Below are 23,425 nucleotides of genomic sequence, written 5' to 3'. Positions count from 1 at the left end.
CTGGGTAGACATGAGAATTTTTTGAAGTATGATTGTTTAGCGAGGGAATGGGCAGCACTGAAGGATGAGAGCATAAATTTGAAATGAAGGAAGTCTGCCTAAGAGCGTGATTTCCTCCACTGTCGCTCGGCAGTACATGAGCATTTTTGTAGATATCTGTTGCATTTAGTGTGCCAGGGTTGAGATGTTGATCTGCGAGGGTGAATAGTGGTTGGTGGAGCAAGAGTCAAGAGCAGAAGTAAGAGATGCATTGTATAGGGATGTGGCTTGTTTAGGGCATGTGAGAGAGAGAAGAGGAGAGAGAAGTGAGTCGAACAGGGAGGATAGGGATGAGGTGTCAATAGCCTTAATGTTACGCTTAGTGATGGTAGCCTTAGGAGGGAGAGATGGGGAAGCAGAGATAGATAAGTTGAAAGAGAGAAGGTGGTGGTCAGAGAGGGGAAAAGGGGAATTGGAGAAATCAGAAATATTGCAGCGGTGAGTGAAAACCAGATCCAGCGAGCTCCCGTACACATGGGAGGGTGAGGTGGTACACTGGGAGAGACCAAGTGAAGAGGTGAGATTAAGGAGTCTAGAGGCAGGTGATTTTGTGGGGTTATCAATAGGGATGTTGAAATCACCTAGGATAATGGAGGGAATATCAGAAGAGAGGAAGTGAGGTAGCCAGGAAGCAAAGTTGTCGAGGAATTTGGAGGAAATGCCAGGTGGACGGTAAATGACAGCAACTTGCAGATTAATAGGTTGGTAGAGGCATATCGCATGCACCTCAAATGTAGAGAATGTAAGGGATGGTTCTGGAGGTATAAGTTGGTATGTGTAGCTAGAGGGTTAAAGGATCCCAACACCACCACCATGGCGACACCCGGGTCGGGGTGTGTGTGGGAATGTGTGAGAATATATATTATTATAGGATAGAATAGAATGTGTTTGAGAACATATATACTGTACACGTATAAAACAATATCCAGATATAAGTTCCAATAATGATGTACTGCTTTGAATTAACTGTTTTGAATCAGCTTGAATATAAATGCAGTTCTTCACTACAAATCCAATGAGTGCGCCTTGGGGGACATTGAAGTTTTGTATGTACTGCTTTAGGAAGGCACCTTGGTATGCTGTATACTGTACTTTGCTGGTTCAGTGCTGGACTTTTGAAAAAGTCATACAGTATCTTGATATATTGTACTATGGCTTCTACCTAAATAACCTGATTTTTTTCAAGACTGGTGAATGCTACCCCTTTATTGATTTCTTGCACTTTGTGTCCTTGGGCTTCGTTTCATTAGCTACCCCAGCTATTTCTGTTTTGTTTTCTTTACTAGAGTGTGGACCGATTGTTTTTGTAGTTTTAATATTTAATGCTATTTTACATTACCCAGTCGGCCTAGTTTTGATTCCAGTCTTGCTTAATTGTAGGAAATTCGAAGTGTTTTAGGCAATCCTCACATAAAATATACAGAACATTCATTGATTTAGAAAATTATTTTCATCACAATATGTAACGACAGTACAGAAAGTACGTCTTACATGATCCTATACCTACACAATTTTGTTCCGAGACCATATTCAATATTAGGACAGCTGTATAGAGAATTTGCCCAAGTACTTACCTATTATTTATCTTCTTTGTGAAACCTTTCTTGGGAAATAGAAATTGTAAAATATGTGGTATTTACTTTCCTAGACCAGGTTTAAAGCAAACTGCTTTTATTATATGTTGTAATATTATCCAAGGGACCGACATCAGATTCTCTTTTAGGAAAAATAAAAGTGTACCAAACCATCAAAGGCAGGCAGATTGGAAAATAAACAAATAATGTTCTAAAAATTTACAGCAGTAAAATCTCTAAGTTGTCCTGTAGGATTACAACATAAAATAAATCTATTTTTTTCTACTTTTGCTCATGGGAGTTTTTACACTAAATAATAAAAATGTTAAAAAATCGATATATTGAGAAGGCAAAGATGAGAATGAAATTTTGTGAACTATTCAGAATATTTTTCTCATTCCACAATAAGCTGGCAAATTTTGTTTATTTCGCTAGTTGAATTTTACCTTAAATGTTGCCAGTCACCAACCACAAAACTACATTAATTACAAAATGGTGCTAGCTTTATATAGCTAACATATACTTAAATGCAAATTTGCAAACAAGGTGTGGAATGGTATAACATGGACATGCCAAGTAAAAGTGGCATATAAAGTGTGCATTGTCGGAACTGTGCACTTCTGCAAAATGATATGCTACGGAACAAAGTCTGACTTGTACAATTACAAAAATAATAATAATAATAATAATAATAATAAAAATACCAGAAGGACAATATAAAGTGTAACAAGTACCAAATACTAGCAATGGTCCACGTTGACTTTTCTCTATATTGTTAATGGCCCTCATTCCAAGTCGTTCGCTCGGTATTTTTCATCGCATCGCAGTGAAATACCGCATAGTGCGCATGCGCAATATTCGCACTGCGACTGCGCCAATTATCTTTGCTATGAAGATAGTATTTTTACTCATGGCTTTTTCATCGCTCCGGCGATCGTAATGTGATTGACAGGAAATGGGTGTTACTGGGCGGAAACACGGCGTTTTATGGGCGTGTGGCTGAAAACGCTACCGTTTCCGGAAAAAACGCAGGAGTGGCCGGAGAAACGGGGGAGTGGTTGGCCGAACGCTGGGTGTGTTTGTGACGTCAAACCAGGAACGACAAGCACTGAACTGATCGCACAGGCAGAGTAAGTGTGGAGCTACTCTAAAACTGCTAAGTAGTTTGTGATCGCAATATTGCGAATACATCGGTCGCAATTTTAAGATGCTAAGATACACTCCCAGTAGGCGGCGGCTTAGCGTGTGTAACTCTGCTAAATTCGCCTTGCGACCGATCAACTCGGAATGAGGGCCAATGTTATTAGATCTGGCTGTAGTTTAGTTGATAACAGTTGTAAATCAGACACGTACTATAGATCTTTCATTGTAGAACTGTATACTGTATTCTGTAGTGATAATGTATCTTGTTGTTCTCTGGTAACTATGGGGTCTATTTACTAAGCCTTGGATGGAGATAAAGTGGATGGAGATAAAGTACCAGCAAATCGTCTCTTGTCATTTTTCAAACCCAGTCTGTGACATGGCAGTTAGGAGATGATTGGCTGGTACTTTATCTCCATTCATAGCTTAGTAAATAGACCCCATGCCTGTTCTATGGGGACTGTAGAACCAAACTGTACCCTATAAAAGTTTTGGTTGGAGCTCCTTTTACCTTCCACAGTCCAGACTAATTACTCAATAAATTAGACTATAGCAAAAGTGAATACACCGCTGTTGTGTGTGTTTAATTATGAGTAACCCCTAGTATTTTAACCTGGAATGTTTAGAATTATAGGAAATCGGTAACAATAACAATTTAGGGACTGATTTATTAATGTACACATACTGTACGTGTTATTCTATATAGGTGGATAATCCATCACCCAATCAAGAAAATGTATAAATCAACTATTTGTTCAACCATCAGGCAATGAACATGACCACATATTTACAGTCTGTGGCAGGGCAATTAGGAGCGGATTGGCTGGTACTTTATCTCCGTTGACTTTATCTCCATCAAAGGCTTTAGTAAATAGACCCCTATTAGTGTCTGCTTACAAAGCCTTCAACGGAGATAAAGTGGACGGAGGTAACGTACCAGCCAACCAGCTCCTGTCATATTTCAAACCCAGAATGTGACATTGTAGTTAGGAGCTGATTGGCTGATGCTTTATCCCCATCCACTTTATCTCCACCCATGGCGTAGTAAATAATTTGTCTTGAAATATGTATTGCATTATATGTACATGCTAGTCATTTGTACTATAATCCTGCAACTGTTATTTCTACTAGTTGTATTACTGCCACCACTAATATTACTATTACTAAATAATCTAAGTGCTAATAATAGTAGTAACATCAACATCATTTAAAGCCTCAGAGATTAAATATAGTGGTTGAACCTGAAATGCCAAGCAGTGAGGAGTGGAGGAATTTCTCATGTCAACCAATGAGCTTTGAGGAAGTATTTACCAAAAACAATAATAAAAGGAAGATGTTGATTGATTGCTATGTAGTGTCATCACAACATGGGTGCGGGGGGGGGGGGGGGCGCACCCAGGTGTCACTGGCCAGGGGGTGAGACCAAAGTGCTGACTCCTCTTCAGTGACAGGAGCCGGATGCTGCATTGTGACATTATGTGCAGCACCTGGCTCCTGTCATTGTGTAGAAGCCATCACAGCACTCTCATTGGTTCCCGGGAGCAGCCTGCATATCCGGAACCCACGGAGTGCCAAAAAATGGGTTTGGGCTGCGAGGCCATGCCCCTATATGTGAGGCCACACCCCTTGCATGTGAGGCCACTCCTCCTTTTCCCAGGCATGGTTTTCTCTATATCCACCCCCCGCACCGAGTGTCACCACCATTAGTGATGCCTCTGTTGCTTTGAACAACTTCACTGGTCCAATTCTTCGCTCTTCACTGCTTGATACATTAACCTAAATATAACTTATTGTGATTAGATGGTGTTAACCAAGATATACAGTAGATAAAAGAGTAAAATACATTGATAAGGAAAACAACAAAAGTTGTTTAAAGGTTATATAGCTACAGTATAGTACATCGGGCATTATTATGTGAAATCACCACCTGCCCTAGGAACGGCAAAAGAGATGGGAAAAAAATGTTTATGACTTACAATGTGCAGCTCTAGGTAGTCACCAAGTCCTGTAGAGCTGTCCACTCGGACCAATACGGCTTCTTTCTGTACTGTGCTGAACCCTATAGCCAGCCTGTCTGCTCGTGTGCTGGGCCGATCATTAGGGGGCCACGTGTATGTGATTTGTCCTCCTCCTTTACTAAAAATATATGTTGTTCCAGCTGTCAAAGGAAACAAAAGAGAAATATAAACATACATGTATAAAGTTCAATGCTATTATTAAACATAAAAGCAAATATAAAAAGTGGAATACTGTAATGCATTCAATACAATATATAACGTAACTTTCATATTAATATGTGGTGATAACTTGGCCCCTATTGTAAATTATAAATTGGCATTAATATACAGTAATTTATAGTAGGGGTGTTATATTCCTCTTCATAACACGTTTTTATAACGAACACTGAAGTGATGACATTAAAAAATTACCACCTATATTTAAAGCAGTTTATAAATATATTAGCATGACTTGTGTATTAAAATTCCATTAGTGCTTCTGGGTAATGAAATAGTCTTACATAAAACTGCCAAAAATGATACAATGTGTCACAGCAATTCATGTCCATCCAGTTAAAATGAAATACAAAATTAGGATACTAATCTAGTACCCAAACACAAGGACACATTATGCTCATTTATTGAAGAGGCAACATATTCCTCCAGACGTTTCAATCACACAGTGTTAGTCAGGTCTGTCAGCACTCTCTCACCGTTGCATTTAAACAGAGCCAACACTCCCTGGTTGGTGACACAATGTCATATCTCATCACTTGCACCCAGAGTGATGAGATATGACATTGTGTCACCAAGCAAAGAAAAGCAAGTAACTTTGCACCTATGCAGACCATGTTGCAATGCAAGGGTTGCAAATACTGTACATTTATTATTTTTGCATGCAGGGTAAATATTGTCTGCCTTTGCATGTAGACCCCAAATTTTGGACAGCTTTATTTTTTTTAAGAACTACTGCACAGACTCCAGTCTTCCTGTTCTCCAGGGAAGCTTCATGCCCTATCCCAAGGTGGCTATCGATATCTATACTAAGCATGTGCAGTAGCCATTTTGAGAATGTGTAGCGTGACATGCTGGGAGACAGAAATCTTCCGCTTAGCTCCAATGAGAGACTGTGATTACCTGTATAAAAAGCTGTTTCAGCATCCTGCACTGCTACCTGGCTGGTGAGCTGTATGAAACTTCACTCCGTCCAAGCTCCGATCCAGCACCAGTGTACAGTACATATAACAGTGAGTACAGCTGTATCTGCTATATACAGTATTAACAAATCAACGCCACCTGTTAAGTAACTGGGCTGTTCATAGGGCCTAATTCAGACCTGATCGCAGCAGCAAATTTGTTACCTATTGGGCAAACCATGTGCACTGCAGGTGAGGCAGATATAACGTACAGAGAGAGTTAGATTCGGGTGGGAAATATTGTTTCTGTGCAGGGTCAATACTGGCTGCTTTATTTTTACACTGCAATTAAGATTTCAGTTTGAACATACCCAACCCAAATCTTACTGTTTCTGCACATGATATATCTGCCCCCCCCCCCCCTTGCAGTGCACATGGTTTTGCTCATTAGCTAACAAATTTTCTACGATCAGGTCTGAATTATGCCCATAGTTTGAGTCACCCGCACACAATTTTTACACTGCAAATTTAGATTTGCCTTTCAACATGCCCGTTCCAAATTTAAGTATCTCTGCTCATCCGAAATATGCCACGTCTGCCCTGCAATATAGTTTCACACAGGGACAGTTACTTCTATTTTTTTTATGCTGTGTTTCCAACTCTTTATTTTTTTTAGATGTATGTTAAGCTAAGTGTATATATATATATATATATATATATATATATATATATATACGCACATTTTGTTTAGATATACATATAAGGGTGGATATAGAGACACAGATTGCTTTGATGAACCAATAGGAATAGGACATATATAAACACGCTGCTACTGTTAAATGTAAATGTGAGCTTCAGATTCAAAACAACATTACACAATTTCTTTAAAGGCACTTTCAAGTCAGTTTTACCCCACAGATTCTCAACAACGCGATATCAATTGTCTTTACATACAATGCATCGGTTTCTCTGAAAGCATCATCTCCTGTACTTCATTCTGCCTTATTTTCAAACAGAGTTAACCTACATCAGCACATCACTTGTCACTCCATTTTGTTTCTCCACTCTTTGCTATGACATGCAATTAAAGTGAGTTGCCATGGCAATAGATAGAAATATATCCTGTTTGATGTTCCGTGGGGATGGATAGAACCAAGAACCTTTATAACTTCGCTTACATCTGTAGCGGTACAAATAGTTACTGGAAGTACAGCTTCTGCTTTGTGTTGCATTGATTACATCTATTGCTTTTCTCTCAATGTATTATATTACATACACCCTCTCATTATATTATATTACAGGCACGCAATCTCTATTAAACACTAACTATGTTACACACACCTTATCTGTTTTAAATAACAGTGATAGGTTCTGAAATCCCCAGAGCAATTGATTTCTTTTATTCCACTTCAATATTCCCTGAAGAAACCTATTCTTCATGAAAAACGGTGTCACGTAGCAGGCTGTGCATATATTAGATGGACCAAACCCCAGAGTCTCATTAATCTGATATACACAATGCAGATGTTAAAATTAAGGTTGGCTGTATGTTCACCCCATTTCTGTTATTTTCACCATCTTACTAAAGGATATTTCAACTTTTGGGGTACTGCCCTCATCCCTTTATCTGGTCGCCCTCAGGCACTTTGGTTGATATGCTTTCCCTGGGACACAAACCATCACCTGACTTGAGTCATGTTGCATTTGTCAATAGGCATAGTGTAAGACCTCTGACTGTAGGGTCTCCACCACTGCCCAATCAGGCTTCTGATTCACTACATGCCTCCAGGCTGGCCTCTATGAATGTGTCGCTCAGTCCTATCTCCTGTACTGATAGCTGTTGTGTTTCCCATCTGTCAAAGGCAGTGCCCCAATAGCTCAGTTTATAGTACTGATATGGGAAAGAATTGAGGTAGACATGATAGGGGTAACTAGAAGAGGAACGATGTCCAAATAATTTAAGACAGTGGGTGTAAAGGGAGGAACTCTCCTCTTGCCAACACTTGTGACAAAGGTGAGCCCATTTCTATCAAATATTTTGATAAGAGATAGTACCAAAGCAGTATCCTATAAAAATAACTAGTATTTGCTAATGGTCAAAGCCGGAATTCTGAGCTGATTATTCAGTAGAACCGGTGACAGCTTTGGTAAACAGTTTGTTAATACAAATCTTGTTAAAAATGATTGACATGCCTCCCATTGAACTGAACAGAATAGCAGGTGTATGCATCGCAGCAACACTGTATATATATATATATATATATATATATAAAATAATATAAAGGTGGGGAGCGTCAGAAAAATATTGACAATTTATATGAACTCCAAACCCTCTCACTATTGTCAGTGATACCACTTCCTGAGGGTTCCACCATAACCCACAATTACATACATTGGTCAATGGAATAGGGTTCAAGTTGCCAGGAGTGTGGGACTTTGTACAAGAATGCCTGTATTTTTAAAGTGGCAATCATTTACAAGGCAAAAACAAATAAATTTTTCCTTGTAAGTGATTGCCACTTTACAGGCATTCTTTTCCAAAGTCTCGCACCTCCTGCGATTCGGACCTTATTAAATTTACCCTACAGTCTCCAAATAACTCTGTTATTTCCCATATTTACTCATCACAATAATGGCTCTATAACTACTGTATATTACAACACTGCCCACAACCAAAAATGTATAAGAAAGTAAAATAAGCACACAGGGAAGCACAGGGCACATACAGAAAGGAAAAAAAAAAAAATTTTCAAAAGAGAAAAGGTGAAGATGCCCCAAACAATACAATAGTATAGGTAAAATTTGAAAAAAGTAGTACCAACATAATCTCGATATAAAAACCCAGTGCTGGTAAAAAAGAGGTTCATTTACTGCAGTAAAAGAGGAAGAGAGGTTATTACAAAAAGTGTGTGTGTGTGTGTGTGTGTGTGTGTGTGTGTGTGTGTGTGTGTGTGTGTGTGTGTGTGTGTGTGTGTGTGTGTGTGTGTGGGGTGGGGGGGGTGCTGAAGAGAGAGAGGAGGGAAGAGAGAAAGAGAGAGAGAGAGAGAGAGAGAGAGAGAGAGAGAAAACCAGGCAGCGTAAGGGAGAGCATCTCACATTTATTTAAAATGAGGGCATATAATAATGTATTGTTGTGTGTTGCTGGGTTACATTCTTTAGGCTGTAATGTTAGCAGCAATTTTCATTAAAAGGTGCGCCTGATAATAATTACTTGACCATTAGCAGTCAGCTCATACACCACGCGTTTCAAAGTAGAAAGGAGAAACCGGGCACAGAGCCAAGAGACTTGAAATTATGATAAACCCAACGGATCCATAAGTACTAGCTCCCAAGGTACAAAATGTAATATTGGGGCACCTGATCAGAGCTACCTTTTCTGGCAATGAGTTTCAATTAGTGATACAAAGCCTCTATACTCTAAGAAATGCACACCCTTTAATTTGAGGCTATAGATGAAGATTTTTACAGTATTTAATGAGATTTAATTTTACAATACATATTGCGTGCTAAAGCAGGATTCATCAGAAAGAAATCTGTATCTTTTAAAAGCTTTTAGAATATCTTGATTGGAGGTATATACAGGTTCAGCTGTTAATAACACAGTGACTACTGAAATGGATGCATCAGCTGAAATTAAGAAGACATTTGCCCCTGTTGAACAAAAGTTTAAATGACTACATTGTACATACAAGCAGCTTTTTAAATGATGTCTAATTCTCTACAAGGGATTACAACAAAATGATACACAGGGCAACAATCGCTGATCGTGAAATAATAGAAATTGTTAACACTTTTAAGCTGTACATGCACCCTTGCCAGGCATATGCAACTATGAGCAAGTATAGGTGGCTCAGGGGGAGATTAATCAAAGCTTGAAGAGAGAAAAGTGCAGTTGTAGCCGCTTTCATCCATTCTTCAGCTATTCACACCTGGTATTTTTTTGCTGTGAGTAGCGTGCACGTTCATGGGTACATATGTGTATTCGCACCCACTACCCATATACTTTTCATTGTGCGATCATGGGCGCAAATAGTCACAGCTGGACATACCTAGTCATTGCCACAATGCGTGTGCACAGGTGTACGCACCTCAGAAACAATGAGAGCTGCTACATCTGTGCAAACCAGCTCCTAGCTATCATTCCGCAGGCTGTGTTTGAAATATGGCACTTAGAAGGTGATTGGTTGGTACTTTGGCTCTCTCCACTCTATCTCACTCCAAGCTTTGATAAATCTCCCTATCACAGTAATATGCCTGCTTGAATGCAACTCTGAAACAGGCACATTGTTGGCAGCAGTTAATAGGTTACTTTGGGGTAGACGTTTGACATTTTATTAAGCTGAGTTTGAAAAATTACATTTAGGAGCTGATTTGTTAGTACTTTATCTCTCTCCACTTTATCTCTCTAAGCTTTTATACATCTCCCCTGTGTTTTATAGCAAGTTCACGTTCTATCACTTGGAAGTGATTAAACAATTGCTTAAGTGCATTTAACCAGGCTGACAATTTGTGCCTGGGCTACTAAAAACGACGTCTATGGGAGTATGCTGGTTCCTGATCACTGCACATTTTTGTATACTTATTTTCACCTAGTTTGCATCTGGCACACAACACCATTAAGGAATTAACGGCTGTGGGTGCACGTATGATTTTACTCATCCACAAGGTGCTTTGAGAAGGTCACCATGAAGTTGATTATCATTTTGTCTATTGTCAGAGAGCTACTGTGGGTAAGTAGTAAGGATACTCATTAAAGTGCTAATTCAGAGTTGCAAACATAGCAAAAAAAATGGTGCAAATTTGAACCTTGGCAATGTTACACTGTAGGTGGAGCTGATTTAATTTGTGCCAAAAGATTTACAATAGAGAGAAAAGTGTCCTTGCTAAGTGCTGAATTGCAGTGTAAAAATTAACCTATCCAGTATTTGTGGGCTGCATGCAACAGCAGCTAGTATTTACCCTGCATGCAAATAAATAAATAAATGTATACAAAGAAGATGGTGACGTACACCCCTGGGCGCTTCTCTGAGTATCAGCTAGCCTTTGTTACCAAAAAGCGTAACACCAAACCCAAAGAGATGAAGGGAGAAATACAATGGTGGGCAAAAAAAATGGCACTACTCAGTAACTAACATATAAAAATGTATTCACAAAAAGATAAAAGCATATAACATGCATAAAATAGTACAATATAGCATATGTACAAAAAGGAGTCCTACCGGAAGGATTGTAAGGGAGCTGCAGATCACAATGTAGTGCAGAGCAGTCTGGACTTACCCTGTACAAGCTCCCAGATCTTAAAGTCCTTTCCTGGCAAAATATCCTCCAATGTCTCCAGAGGTGCTGGTGCCAACGCGTTTCAGAACTTCATGTTCCTTTTTCAATCCTTCCGGTAGGACTCCTTTTTGTACATATGCTATATTGTACTATGTTATGCACGTTATATGCTTTTATCTTTTTGTGAATACATTTTTATATGTTAGTTACTGAGTAGCGCCATTTTTGTTACCCACCATTGTATTTCTGCCTGCATAATAAATAAATGTATCTGCACCCCTTGCATTGCCTCATGGTTCATCCAAGTTACTGTTTTTGCTTTGTCCCAACTCAGGATCAGCCCAAATGTGGGCTTTTATAAGGTAGGTCTTGAATTTCTCATGACATTTGAATTTCAACTGCCCAGCCTACAGTCAAACAGTAATAAGCTGTATCAATGCTCACTGTTATTATCTTACCTTTAAATAAAGACAGATTTTTAGCCCCTTAATGGGGATGATCTTGCTGGTGAGAACCATGAGAGCAGTTGGTGACACGTTGATACATAGAGAGATGCAATACAGTATCACCAGTGAAAATATCAGTTTTCATGGAGATGGTGCCTTTGTTCCTTGGAAAACAATATGGAAATCTGTTTGTCTTTAGGATGAGAGGTGCAGAATGAAGCATGCATACATTTGTGTGTTCATATCTGGCTGAATAAACTTGCACACAATAGAAATGTATGGTTTGAGTCACTGGAAGAGCAGAACTTTTATTTAAGAACAAGTGTCACAGACTATCAACCATCAGTGGAGATTTTGATCAATAGAGGTGAAAAAAATTATTGTTACTGGTGTATTAGTGTTTGTTTAGAGCTCAATAAATTGTGCAGAACAGGGAATTTTCTTGTACTCTGTGTCCCCTAAGAAGTAGAGGAAAGAAGTGTGCAGATGTGCTCGGACAATTTCCTTGCCTTGACATGCCTACTTTATTCTGCAAAGTGCTCTTATGGGCAAAGGTGACAACCGTATGGATCAGATAGAAAGAGAAAATTGATGAGTACAAGGAATTAGAGCAGAAGGGATAACACAGAGGTCGCGCTCAACCATATGTGCAGAACATGACATTTACAATACATGGTTGAATTGCAATCTGGCGGACCACTTCTCTGCAGCTCTGCAATTACCTTGATAGCCATTAACTTACATAGTTATTATGTCCATTGCATCGATAACTGGGTATAATAATTGTGGACATTTTATATTTAGAGAAATATTAATTTTTATCTCTCCGGTAAATATACAGCTATATTTTCAGTGTGTTTGTTACAGTATAACAAGACATGGCACGTCTCATGCTGTAGTAGTGATGCCACTAGCTCCTACTAAAATAATAGGATAAACATTGGGAAATAGAGTTACAGCATTTTGCAGAAAATGTTTGTTGCTAGGTGCCATTTCATGTAGCCAAGTAACAGGTGTGTCTTAAGAGAGATTGGGGACCATCAGTAGCGGATCTTGCCACGGGCAAGCAGGACTTTTGCCCGGGGCGCCACCTTTCGGAGGGTGCCGCACCATGGCAAGATCCGCTACTGCTGTGCCCCCCGCTGCCCGCTGTGTCCCGCTGCCCGCTGTGTCCCACTGTGAAGGGAACTAGACACGTAGCGTAATCAGGGGATATTTTTAAATTCACAAAAGCAAGACTTAAATTTATAAAGCAGAGATAACTATCTTTATATTTTCTTAGAAGATAAGAATTTCCCTTTTAAGGGAGGTATTCAATTAGTGCCGTTTTTTCGAAGTCGAAAAAACTGCACTTTCTGCCCGTTTGTAGGTTGAATTCACATTCGACCTATTAAAAGCCCGTTCAGCTTTTTCGACTTGTCGAAAAATCCGCCCGGGAGAAAACCATGTGGATCGGCAAATTTGCCGCCGATCCACGTGTTTTGTTGAATTTGCAGGCGTTTTTGACAGTTTTTGGTTTGTTTCCGCTCATGTCGATTCAACAAAAAATAATAATCAGAAAGGCATGGCGAAAACAGAGCAAAAACCTGTCGAAATACCCAATGGTCGAATTAGTGCCGGTTTTCCGACTGTCGGAAAACTCAGCACTAATTGAATATCCCCCTATAAGGTTCACTGACCAGTGAAAAGAATCACTGAGGGGTCTATTTACTAAGCCTTGGATGGAAATAAAGTGGCCAGAGTTAAAGTCCCAACCAATCAGATCCTAACTGTTATTTTTCAAACACAGCCTGTGACATGGCAGTTAGGAGCTGATTGGTTGGTACTTTATCTCCATCCACTATATCTTCATCCAAGGCTTAGTAAATAGACCCCTGAGTCTCACTGGTGACAGCATCCTAATTCAAGGCATAACAAAGCCTTTTTAACAAGGATCATGATCTGAGGATGGTGATAACAGAAAATAAAATGAATGGGAAATGCTTCATTGTTTTAATTGCTGATAGCATTAATTTATATTTTAGTGGAACTGAAGCTCAAACCTGGGCTTCCAGTTCCACTGAATGCGCCAGCCTTATTGCCACAGACTGAGAAATAGGCCTACTATAGCTTAATCCGTCTGGAGACAGTAGCGCACCCAGGGGGGGTTTCCGAGCACCCAGAAGGCAGAAACCCCCCTCCACTAAAAAAAATAAAAAAAATTATATTTAGCTGCATGAGTATTATTAATGGCTGTCTAGCGTCCTCTGCAGCCTGCTGTCTTCCTGGTGGCACTTGTAAGTGCAATAAAAGTTTACTTTATTTTAATTATAGTACATATATATCCATGTGCATACATATATACACATGTATATACATACATACATATAAACACACACACACACATATGATATATATACATGTGTATATATACGTGTACTGTATGTGTATGTATATATATATATATATATATATATATGCATGTTTAATATGCTATGTATGTGTATATGTATGTGTGTGTGTGTATATATATATATATATATATATATACACACACGGTATATATATATGGGGTGGTCTTCAGTATGCCGACTGATGGGATCCTGGCGCACAGTATACCGGCGCCGGGATCCCGACAGCCGGCATACCGACAATTGTTCTCCCTCGTGGGGGTCCACGACCCCCCTGGAAGGAGAATAAAATAGCGTGGCGTGCATAGCGCGCCACCGTGCCCGTAGCGTGGCGAGCGCAGCGAGGCCGCAAGGGGCTCATTTGCGCTCACCACACTGTCGGTAAGCCGGCGGTCGGGCTCCCGGCGCCGGTATGCTGGTCGCCGGGAGCCTGTCCGCCGGCATACCATAGTGAACCCTATATATGTGTAGATATGTATATATATATATATATATATATATATATATATACACACACACACAGACACACTAGTTTTACGGACCCAGCATATACTGGGTCACCTCAGTCCCCACCCCCGTGATTGGCTCCACCCAGTTCTGGAAACCCCCCCATGCAAATCCTGCGTTTGCCACTGGGAGATCACACAACAATTCTATGAATATCCTCACTCACTATGTGCCCATATAGATCTTATTTTAGTTCTAAAGATTCCTCGGCATAACAGTAACTGACAGCAGCCCTCCTGTAAAATAAAGCACATGGAACGCAGAAATATTGAATCCTCTAATGTGTCATCAATTAAACATCCAGAATGCTTAGTTTTCACTGAAGCATATTATTTGTCATTCTGAAGTAGTGCACTGTGAAATGACAGTCAATTAAATGATCGTTGATTAATTATCTCATTGATCCATTCTATCTGTGCACCGTGCAAATACTGTACAGTATGCTGCCAGCAAGTCTTTGTTTTCTAATCCAAGATTCCGCTGAACAGCAAGGTACAAGCCGGGAATGACTGTCTAACCTGCCATTTGCTTTATGTACAGAATGTTAATCTCACCTCCCTGCATGACAGATAGGGAAGCTGCTGATAAAATGCAGATCAAAATCAAAATTAAAACTGTCAATATGAAAGAAGAAAGAGCTTCTCATTTCAGTGGGAACGTGTTTCGCTTGGCTGCAAAACTGCCAAATACATTTTAGCCGATGACAAGGTGCGATTTGTTCGACCTGATAAAATAATGATAGTAATTCTAGTCGGGAAATAAATAACAATAATAAAAAATAAAAAAAATGAATACAGCATCTAAAACCACAGTGGTACAAAAATAAAAATAAAATAACATATTTTAAAAGTATTTTAAATTGGAATATGAATGCATTTTTTTACCATTTCAAACACCAATAAAGGGGAAATGCAGTTGTCAATTGAAATGTCAGATTTTTCAATGCAGGAAATAATATGGTGCCATCAAACATACTTTTATTGCTAAAGTTGCCTGTGAAATGATAAAATCAAAGTAGTTCTTGATTGTTTGGGAGGATATTCATCTGTATATTTATTTCTGTGTATGTTTTACACAGTAAAATCAATCTGGGAAAACATGTCTCATGTAAGAGTTTTATGGGAACTATAAAGCAAAGCTATATCAGTCAGTAAATATAAGATATTACTGACTCGGGATGCGCAACTGTCATAAAAAAACAAGCAAAGCAAAAAAACATTTATTTTTTTAATTATTTATTTACTCCACAGTTCCATGAACAACTAAAGCTTAGAGATTAGAGGTAAAGTCTCTCTTTTACTGGCTTGCTTCAATACTGTGGCTGAGAATTGTAGATAAAAGTTCTCAGTAACATGAAATAATGGAAATGTTCCCTTGCAGCAAAATAGCTCAACATTTATTCCATAAATGTAAAACTTGGAAATATTCTTAGGACCTCTGACATTCAGATACTAATATTTGCCATTTATAGACACTATAGGATTAAATCACTCCACTAGTAATCCATATGACTGAGCTGTCCCATAATTACTAAATTCATGGTGCTATGGTTAGCTATTTTCCCTCCTTATGGCTGTAATGAGAAATATTGGGCATTGGTACTAAAATGGGTGTGGTCAGGACATTTAGGGGTGTGGCATGCTGTGAATAACAGGTAACATCAGTAGATTTTTGGGCAATCCATCACTCCACACAATGTTGGGTGTTTGGTTTTGCCTCTTAGGCAGGTGCGGACCACCAGACAAAATCAGAAACCTGAGATTTTGTAGCAGCGCCCCTACCTGCACACTTTGATTCAGATTCTAGCTGTGATTTATGAAGTACATTCAAAAACATGATTGTTAAAAGCCTATTAGTCACTATGTCAACTTCTCCACCTGTCCTCTTTAGAATGTTTGCTATATCCTCCCCTAAAGGGGCATAGTCATCAATATGCCCCTGATACTTTGGTATGCAACTCACCACAAATGACGACATCATATACCATATTACCATAGCAATTCCAGGTTGCTCCAAAAACCAGCTGCTCTCATTAACCCTATCACTGACCGCTACACCACTAATTAGAAGTGGTGTAACTTTGCACTGACATTTCTAACTTGAGTTCACACTTGTGCACAGAGTGGACCGGCCTGGGAAAGGGCTCATTACCAACACCTTCTGAAGATAGTGTAGGTTCCACAAACTCAGAAAACATTAATTTTGTGCAGTTTGATGAATGAGGTCCCTAAACTAGGGTCAGGACTGAGTACAGTATCGGGGCTGCAAAGTACTCTAAGAAGAAGATAGTGAGATCTCCTGCATTACTTATTTAAGGGACAGCTTTAATGCTTGGATTTTGTTAATAACTTTTTTTTACTTAGATTAAATAATGATGAATGGACGGGATTCAGTTAAAATGCCAGCTATCAGGATCCCAAAAGTCAGAATCCCAACTCCATAACCCTGACACCAATCAGAATTCTGACACCAGAATCCCGACGGGGTCAAGAGACCGATGCTAGAATCCCGTCAGCTGCCATCCCGACCGTAAGTATAGTGGGTGGGTTAGGGTTAGGGCTGGGTGCGATGGGTTAGGTTTAGGCGACACCCAGTGGGGTTAGGGTTAGGCTGCAGGGGGTAGGGTTAGGCTGCAGGGAGGTGGGGGTTAGGGTTAGGCATGATTTGGGGAAGGTTAGGTGTAGGCACTAAGGGGGGAGGGTTAGGCTGTGGGGAAGGGATGGGTTAAGGTTAGGCACTAATGGAGGAGGTTAAAGTTAGGCTGTGGGAAGAGAGGGTTACAGGGTAGGGGAGAGGGGAGAACATACTTACCTTGGTCCTGTTGGGATTTCAAAGATTGTGATGCCATATATCGGTATTGTGACTGCTGGCATCCTGTCCGCCAGTCAAACATACTGAACCCAAATGGACCTCTATTAGGAAATTCATGTTTTAGGGGATAATTTTCCATCACCTCTGTTATCCTAGCTGTAAATAACTAATACCTTCCTGTATGGTGCTGTCAACTGGTAGCTCTGCTTGAGTGCCAAATTACCATGTCTGTACAATGTGGCATGTTTGACGATGCTGGAGACAGAGCCCAGTATGACTGGACTGACCCTTATGTTCTCAGCACCATAAGTCCTGTCGGCTTATGTCTCTTGTTGCTACATTATAAAGGAGCAAACTCTTGGTAGGCAGCAGAATGACAATATGGGGTCTATTCAATAATTGTCAGTATTCCCAACTTGTCCGAAAAATGGGATTTTATGGCTTTTTTAGCCCTAATCTGGATTCATACTATTCTAGTCCAGTGCCATTTTTCTGACTTGTTGGAAAACAGGTGGATTGGAACCACGTATTTTGTCAACTTTGCAGGTGCTTCCGACGCGTTTTTTGACCGTTTTCGACAATACCGGTCCGACTTTAAAAAAGTCGGACCGCCATTGTCGAAACCAGGCATAAAGCTGTCAGTAATTTCTGCAAATTGAATACTGAAGTGTCGGATCCTCTCCATCGGAGAGGATCCAACACTAATTGATTATACCCCTACAGTATATTGACAATATATTGCCATGAGCATGCAATGGAACTTTGCCATACAGTAGGTTGTGTTTCTGCCTTAAAGCATTGCACAAAGCCTTCATTACAATGCAATTGAAAATACATTTGAGTTGAGAAAATGAATATACAGTCATATTTGCTCCATTAAACAGCATAACTGATAGAATGCTATTGAAAGTCAATAAATTCCTAATTTTATTCAAATTATGTAGCATTTAAATTGAGGTATTACCTAGAAATGACTAAAACAACAAATTTTAACGACTAAATTATACAATATTATAGTTCAGTTTCCAGGGGATATAAGCAAACAATAAAAAGGAAGTTATGGCTCAGTGGTACACCTTAATAATTTATCTAAAAATACTTGTTTTAAAATCTTGCAGAGAACTCTACAAAGCACAATTTAAACTGTACAATTTATAGAATGTGATTATTGTTTTGTTTTTTTATAATCTGTCAGTGACGGAGCAGGGTGCATACACGCTTAGGGCTGGCACTCCGCCCCCAGTGTATGTGACATCATGACATCACTGTAAAAGTGCCAGGAGCAGGAAGATAGGTTACAGGAACATCCTTAGGAAATGCTCTGTGCCTTTCTAAGTTGTGGATTTCCTCTCCAAGCTAGAACTGGGTGCTGTTAGGGTATCGACTATGCTGCTCCCTTGGCCATGTGCCCTGGGCAGTAGTACCAGTCACACACCTTTCATTATGGCCCTGTACTGTAACATATCAGAATTTGTGGGTTAACTACTATATAGCAATTCAGTCAGCAGTGAACCATTTATGATGGAAAAAGACAAAAATGGTCAAACAGAATTTTTTTTTCATTTAAACAATTTGTCTTAACAACCATGTTTGGCCCAGTTATAGCTTTTCTGAGTAAAAGGTCAATTGCAATTTGTGCCAATGCATTACCAGATTTTCTTTACAACCAGACAACTAGTTGGATGGCTGGAAGGATAATCTTAAAGGGTGTGATACATGTTGCCAACATTTGAGAATATTATAATGCCAACCATTTTTGGAGTTAACTATCCTAACCCCCCCTACCCTAAACCTTCCTTGGTGGTGGCTATGGCTAAATCTAGAGCGGTGGCAGCTACTTCTAATGACCCCCTAGTGCCTCACTCTAAACCACTGTGATGCATAACTCACCCTTCCCTGGGCCCTAACCCTAAATCTCATCCAGATACGTTCTGGTGGGAAGTCAGCTGTCATGGTTCCAGCACTGGTCCTGTGATTGGTGTTAGGATTCCGACGTCGGTCACCAAACTGCCAGCATCCCATCCATTGGGATGGGAAATGTATCCAATCTTAAAATGTATGGCCAGTTTAACACATATATATGCTAAGTAGAAACTTTTGGGCCATGAAATGTGATTGCCCATACAGGTTTAAACAGCAGAACCAAAAGTTTGCACATTTTTTTCTTCTCAGAACTACAATGCAACAAAATACAGTTACCACCGGCATTAATTAGTAGTCATTGGTATTCCCATCAGCAAGAGACCCTCTGAAGAGTTTAAATTAGCAGCCGACTCCACACTGTGATTATTTTTTTCTCACACACTGTACAAAGAAGAAGCAAACGCTGCTGTATTACATTCTCTGCGTGAACAGATGACTTCACTTTTGTTTTATTTTTTGTTTTTTTATGAAAATGCTTTTTACTACATATTTCGATGAATACTTAAATAAATATCCCAGTGATCACCGTAGCTTTACCATTATCATCATCATCATCATCATCATACACATTTCACTGAGCCCCCTTTAAACATGAAATTAAAATTGTTCACCCCTCACCTCTCCCTTGATTATTCTCCTTGCATTTGTGAGCGATTTCTACTGGCACAATTTTCTCTCTTGCCTTCACCGGCTTCCCTGACATTCACATGCTGATTGCTTCAGCGGTACAGCAAGACTTTTATTATTTCATGATTAAGTGACAACTGATTTCAAACTGGGGTCTGGCGTACAAAGGGAAGACCGCTCTCTCAATTTCTTGGCATAAGGTACATTGTTCTCTGCTATTTGCTTCAATACTTGAAAGTTAAAACACTCGCAGTGTTGCAATTTAGGAGAAAACAGGTAATTATGTATTCTACATTCGACTTTTAGATGACACAAAAAGGTTTAACCCTGATGTGTCAAATGTAGCTCGCTGCTCAACTGCAGAAATCCTGCTATATCTAATCATTTTGTGTTATTCTAGGTAAAGACATTGATTCATTCTCAAACTAACGTACGTGTTTGGAAAAAATAGCATTTTAGTCTCTTAATGGCAAAGCCTACCACTATTGCTAAAATAGTCCAACTGGCTTTCAAATTGGCCTGATCCAGCATATGTAGACTGCTCTGCCTACAGGAATGAGTGCCTTTTTAAAAGCTAAGCTCCATCCCGACTCTCTATCCTATATGGCTGCAGTTAATTCTATGTTCTGAGTCTGTAAGCTCCTCCCTTTCCAATATAAAACTGCTCTTTTTGACTTTGTCTGACAGCAGACCAACTCTGTACCCTGCTATCATCAATGAAATCAGAATCTCTTCCAAAGGCATGTAGTAAGTACCTTACTCTGACACATGCCAAGCAGTAGTTAACAAAATCTAAATACAAGAGGGAATAACTAGGACAAAATGCCATAAAATGCAACAAAGACAACAAAAAAAGGGAAGTAAAATGAATACTGGCAGTGAACGTCTCAGGCCATGCAAAAACTGCCCCATCCCACCCCCCGATCGCAACTGACATTCCTCCAGGGGTCAACCATGGCTGTTTCCCTTGGTTCATAAGTAGGATCTCATATTGCACTATTAATATATGTGAAGAGGGAGATTGAGTGGGTTGAAGGATGGTGCTAGCCATACCCCATAATCCCAGCACAGACCACACCCACACAGCATTGGTCACGCCCCTACAATACCAGTCGCACACTGCCGGCATTGGTCACACCCCCTGCAGCGACACACAATAGGCCTTTCATAATTTTCTTGTGGACATTAATCTGGCACTGGTGAAGAGTATTCAAACTTTCATTTGAAATTCCACCTTTTTCAAGGTCTGCAATTTTTGAAAGTTGTGAAACATGATATTACTATTAAATTACATACATATATAAGCTAAATTTTATTACTACTTTGGTGGTCCTTCAACGTTTATAGAGCTATAGTATATTTACAGATCTGATTTGTATGCTTGCTTAATTATTTCCATAATACTATTAATAAACCGAATAATTAAAACTATATTAAAGTATGCATGTGGAGATCTTTGTTACTGCAAAAGCATTTTCTTGTCTTGTCTTCGATTACTATAAAGCATTCCACAATATAGGTTTCTATTTACTTTAATACTGTTTTATTTCCAGAGAATTTGTTGTATAATTGTTATCTTTGTTGTAACAATGCAATTTAAAGACTGAATTTAAATAAGATAGTTGTAGTCGGGAAACAGTCGTCCTTTTAAGAGTGTGTTTTGAATATTAACATACCCCAGCAAATTAGTTTGCACTCATTATCATAAGCAATTACTTACTGTTTAGATGCTTCTAATGTTCTTCTGGCAAGTAATTTGCAAGAATTAAAACACAAATCTAAAATACTTTTCTACACTGTGCAAAAAGATTGTGTTAGGCAGGAAGGTCATATATACATTAGCTTCTCTTAAAGGCTTTTAAATGGCTAACTTTTTTACTGGATGGACCATTTCATTTCTGTTTAAGGTGTATGCAGATACATGTACATGTGACATGACACAGGAAGATGCTAAATAAATAGATTTTACTACATATAGAGATGCTTGGGTGGTGTTGGCGGCTCAAACACTACCCCATTTGTTGATGCAGGTAATATCATACGGGTAGAGGCCCTGATTCTGTGCGGCACATATGTTTGAATGCGGCCACATCTAGCATGTTATGCATACTGCATACGTGTCACAGAAGGATTTGTATATTTGCATACATTGGGGGTAATTCAGAGTTGATCGCAGCAGCAAATTTGTTAGCAGTTGGGCAAAACCATGTGCACTGCGGGTGGGGGTGCGGGATATAACATATGCAGAGAGAGTTAGATTTGGGTGGGGTGTGTTCATACTGAAATCTAAATTTCAGTGTAAAAATTAAGAAGGCAGTATTTACCCTGCACAGAAACAAAATAACCCACCCAAATCTAACTCTCTCTGCACATGTTATATCTGCCCCACCTGCAGTGCACATAGGGGGTCATTCCAACCCGATCGCACGCTGCAGTTTTTCACAGCCGTGCGATCGGGTCCGAACTGCTGATGCACTGCAGCCACAATGCACAGGCGCGTCGCTGCCCGGTGACGGGGGACGCCGGGCAGTGATGGAAAACTAATGAGGATCGGGATCGCAGCGGCGACCGCAAGGTGATTGGCAGCAGGAAGACGTTCCTAGGTGGCAACTGACCGTTTTCTGGGAGTGTCGGCGAAAACGCCGGTGTGTCCAGGCGTTTACAGGGCGGGTGTCTCACGTCAATTCCAGGACCTAACAGGCTGAAGTGATCGCAGCGGCTGAGTAAGTTCAGAGCTACTCAGAAACTGCTCAAACCTTTTTGGCACAGCCCCCCTGCACATGCGTTCGCACACTTGCTAAGCTAAAAATACACTCCCCTATAGGCAGCGACTATCTGCCCACCTCTACCTCGTCTCCCTTCCTCACTCTCTGCTCTTGACTTTGCCACTTACTTTACATCCAAAATTGACTCCATACGTAAGGACATCACATCACACCAGACCATCAGTAGCCAGCTTTCCCCCATCCCTTACCACCCCTCCCACCTACTCTGACCTCTTTCTCCCATGCAACTGGAGAGGAAGTCATGGCCCTCATTCGTTCCTGTCCCCTCACCACCTCCCCACTTGACCCTATCCCCTCCCGCCTCCTCCGCTACCTCTCTCCTTCTGCTTGTTCCCACCTTTCCCACCTTCTCAATCTCTCCCTCTCATCAGGCACTGTCCCCTCTGCCTTCAAGCATGCACTCATCTCTCCTATTCTTAAAAAACCTACCCTTGATCCAAACACTCTCTCCAACTACCGACCCATCTCTCTCCTCCCTTTTGCCTCCAAACTCCTTGAGCATATTGTCTACAACCGCCTTACTGCCTTTCTTTCCTCACACTCACTACTTGACCCATTCCAGTCTGGCTTCCGTCCTCTCCACTCCACTGAAACTGCCCTTACAAAAGTATGCAATGACCTCCATGCTGCTAAATCTAAGGGACACTACTCTCTACTTATTCTACTTGATCTCTCTGCTGCTTTTGACACTGTGGACCATCCTCTCCTACTGCAAATCCTTCACTCCATTGGTCTGCGCGACACTGCCCTCTCTTGGCTGTCTTCCTAC

General features: G+C 40.1%; 1 protein-coding gene across 22 annotated transcripts in view; it reads right to left on the bottom strand.

Moving 5' to 3' along the window:
- The window catches only part of NRXN1 (neurexin 1), a 1,686,961-nt gene that overhangs the window by 380,229 nt on the left and 1,283,307 nt on the right, over positions 1–23,425 (bottom strand). For all 22 annotated transcript variants that reach the window (XM_063918664.1, XM_063918680.1, XM_063918665.1 and 19 more), the window contains one exon: positions 4,733–4,914. In XM_063918664.1, the coding sequence (XP_063774734.1) occupies positions 4,733–4,914 (182 nt within the window). The remainder of the gene's footprint in view (positions 1–4,732; positions 4,915–23,425) is intronic.

The sequence above is a fragment of the Pseudophryne corroboree genome, chromosome 4, assembly GCF_028390025.1.
Source record: "Pseudophryne corroboree isolate aPseCor3 chromosome 4, aPseCor3.hap2, whole genome shotgun sequence".
In the NCBI taxonomy this organism is placed as follows: domain Eukaryota; kingdom Metazoa; phylum Chordata; class Amphibia; order Anura; family Myobatrachidae; genus Pseudophryne; species Pseudophryne corroboree.
This window is presented reverse-complemented; position numbering and strand designations above follow the sequence as displayed.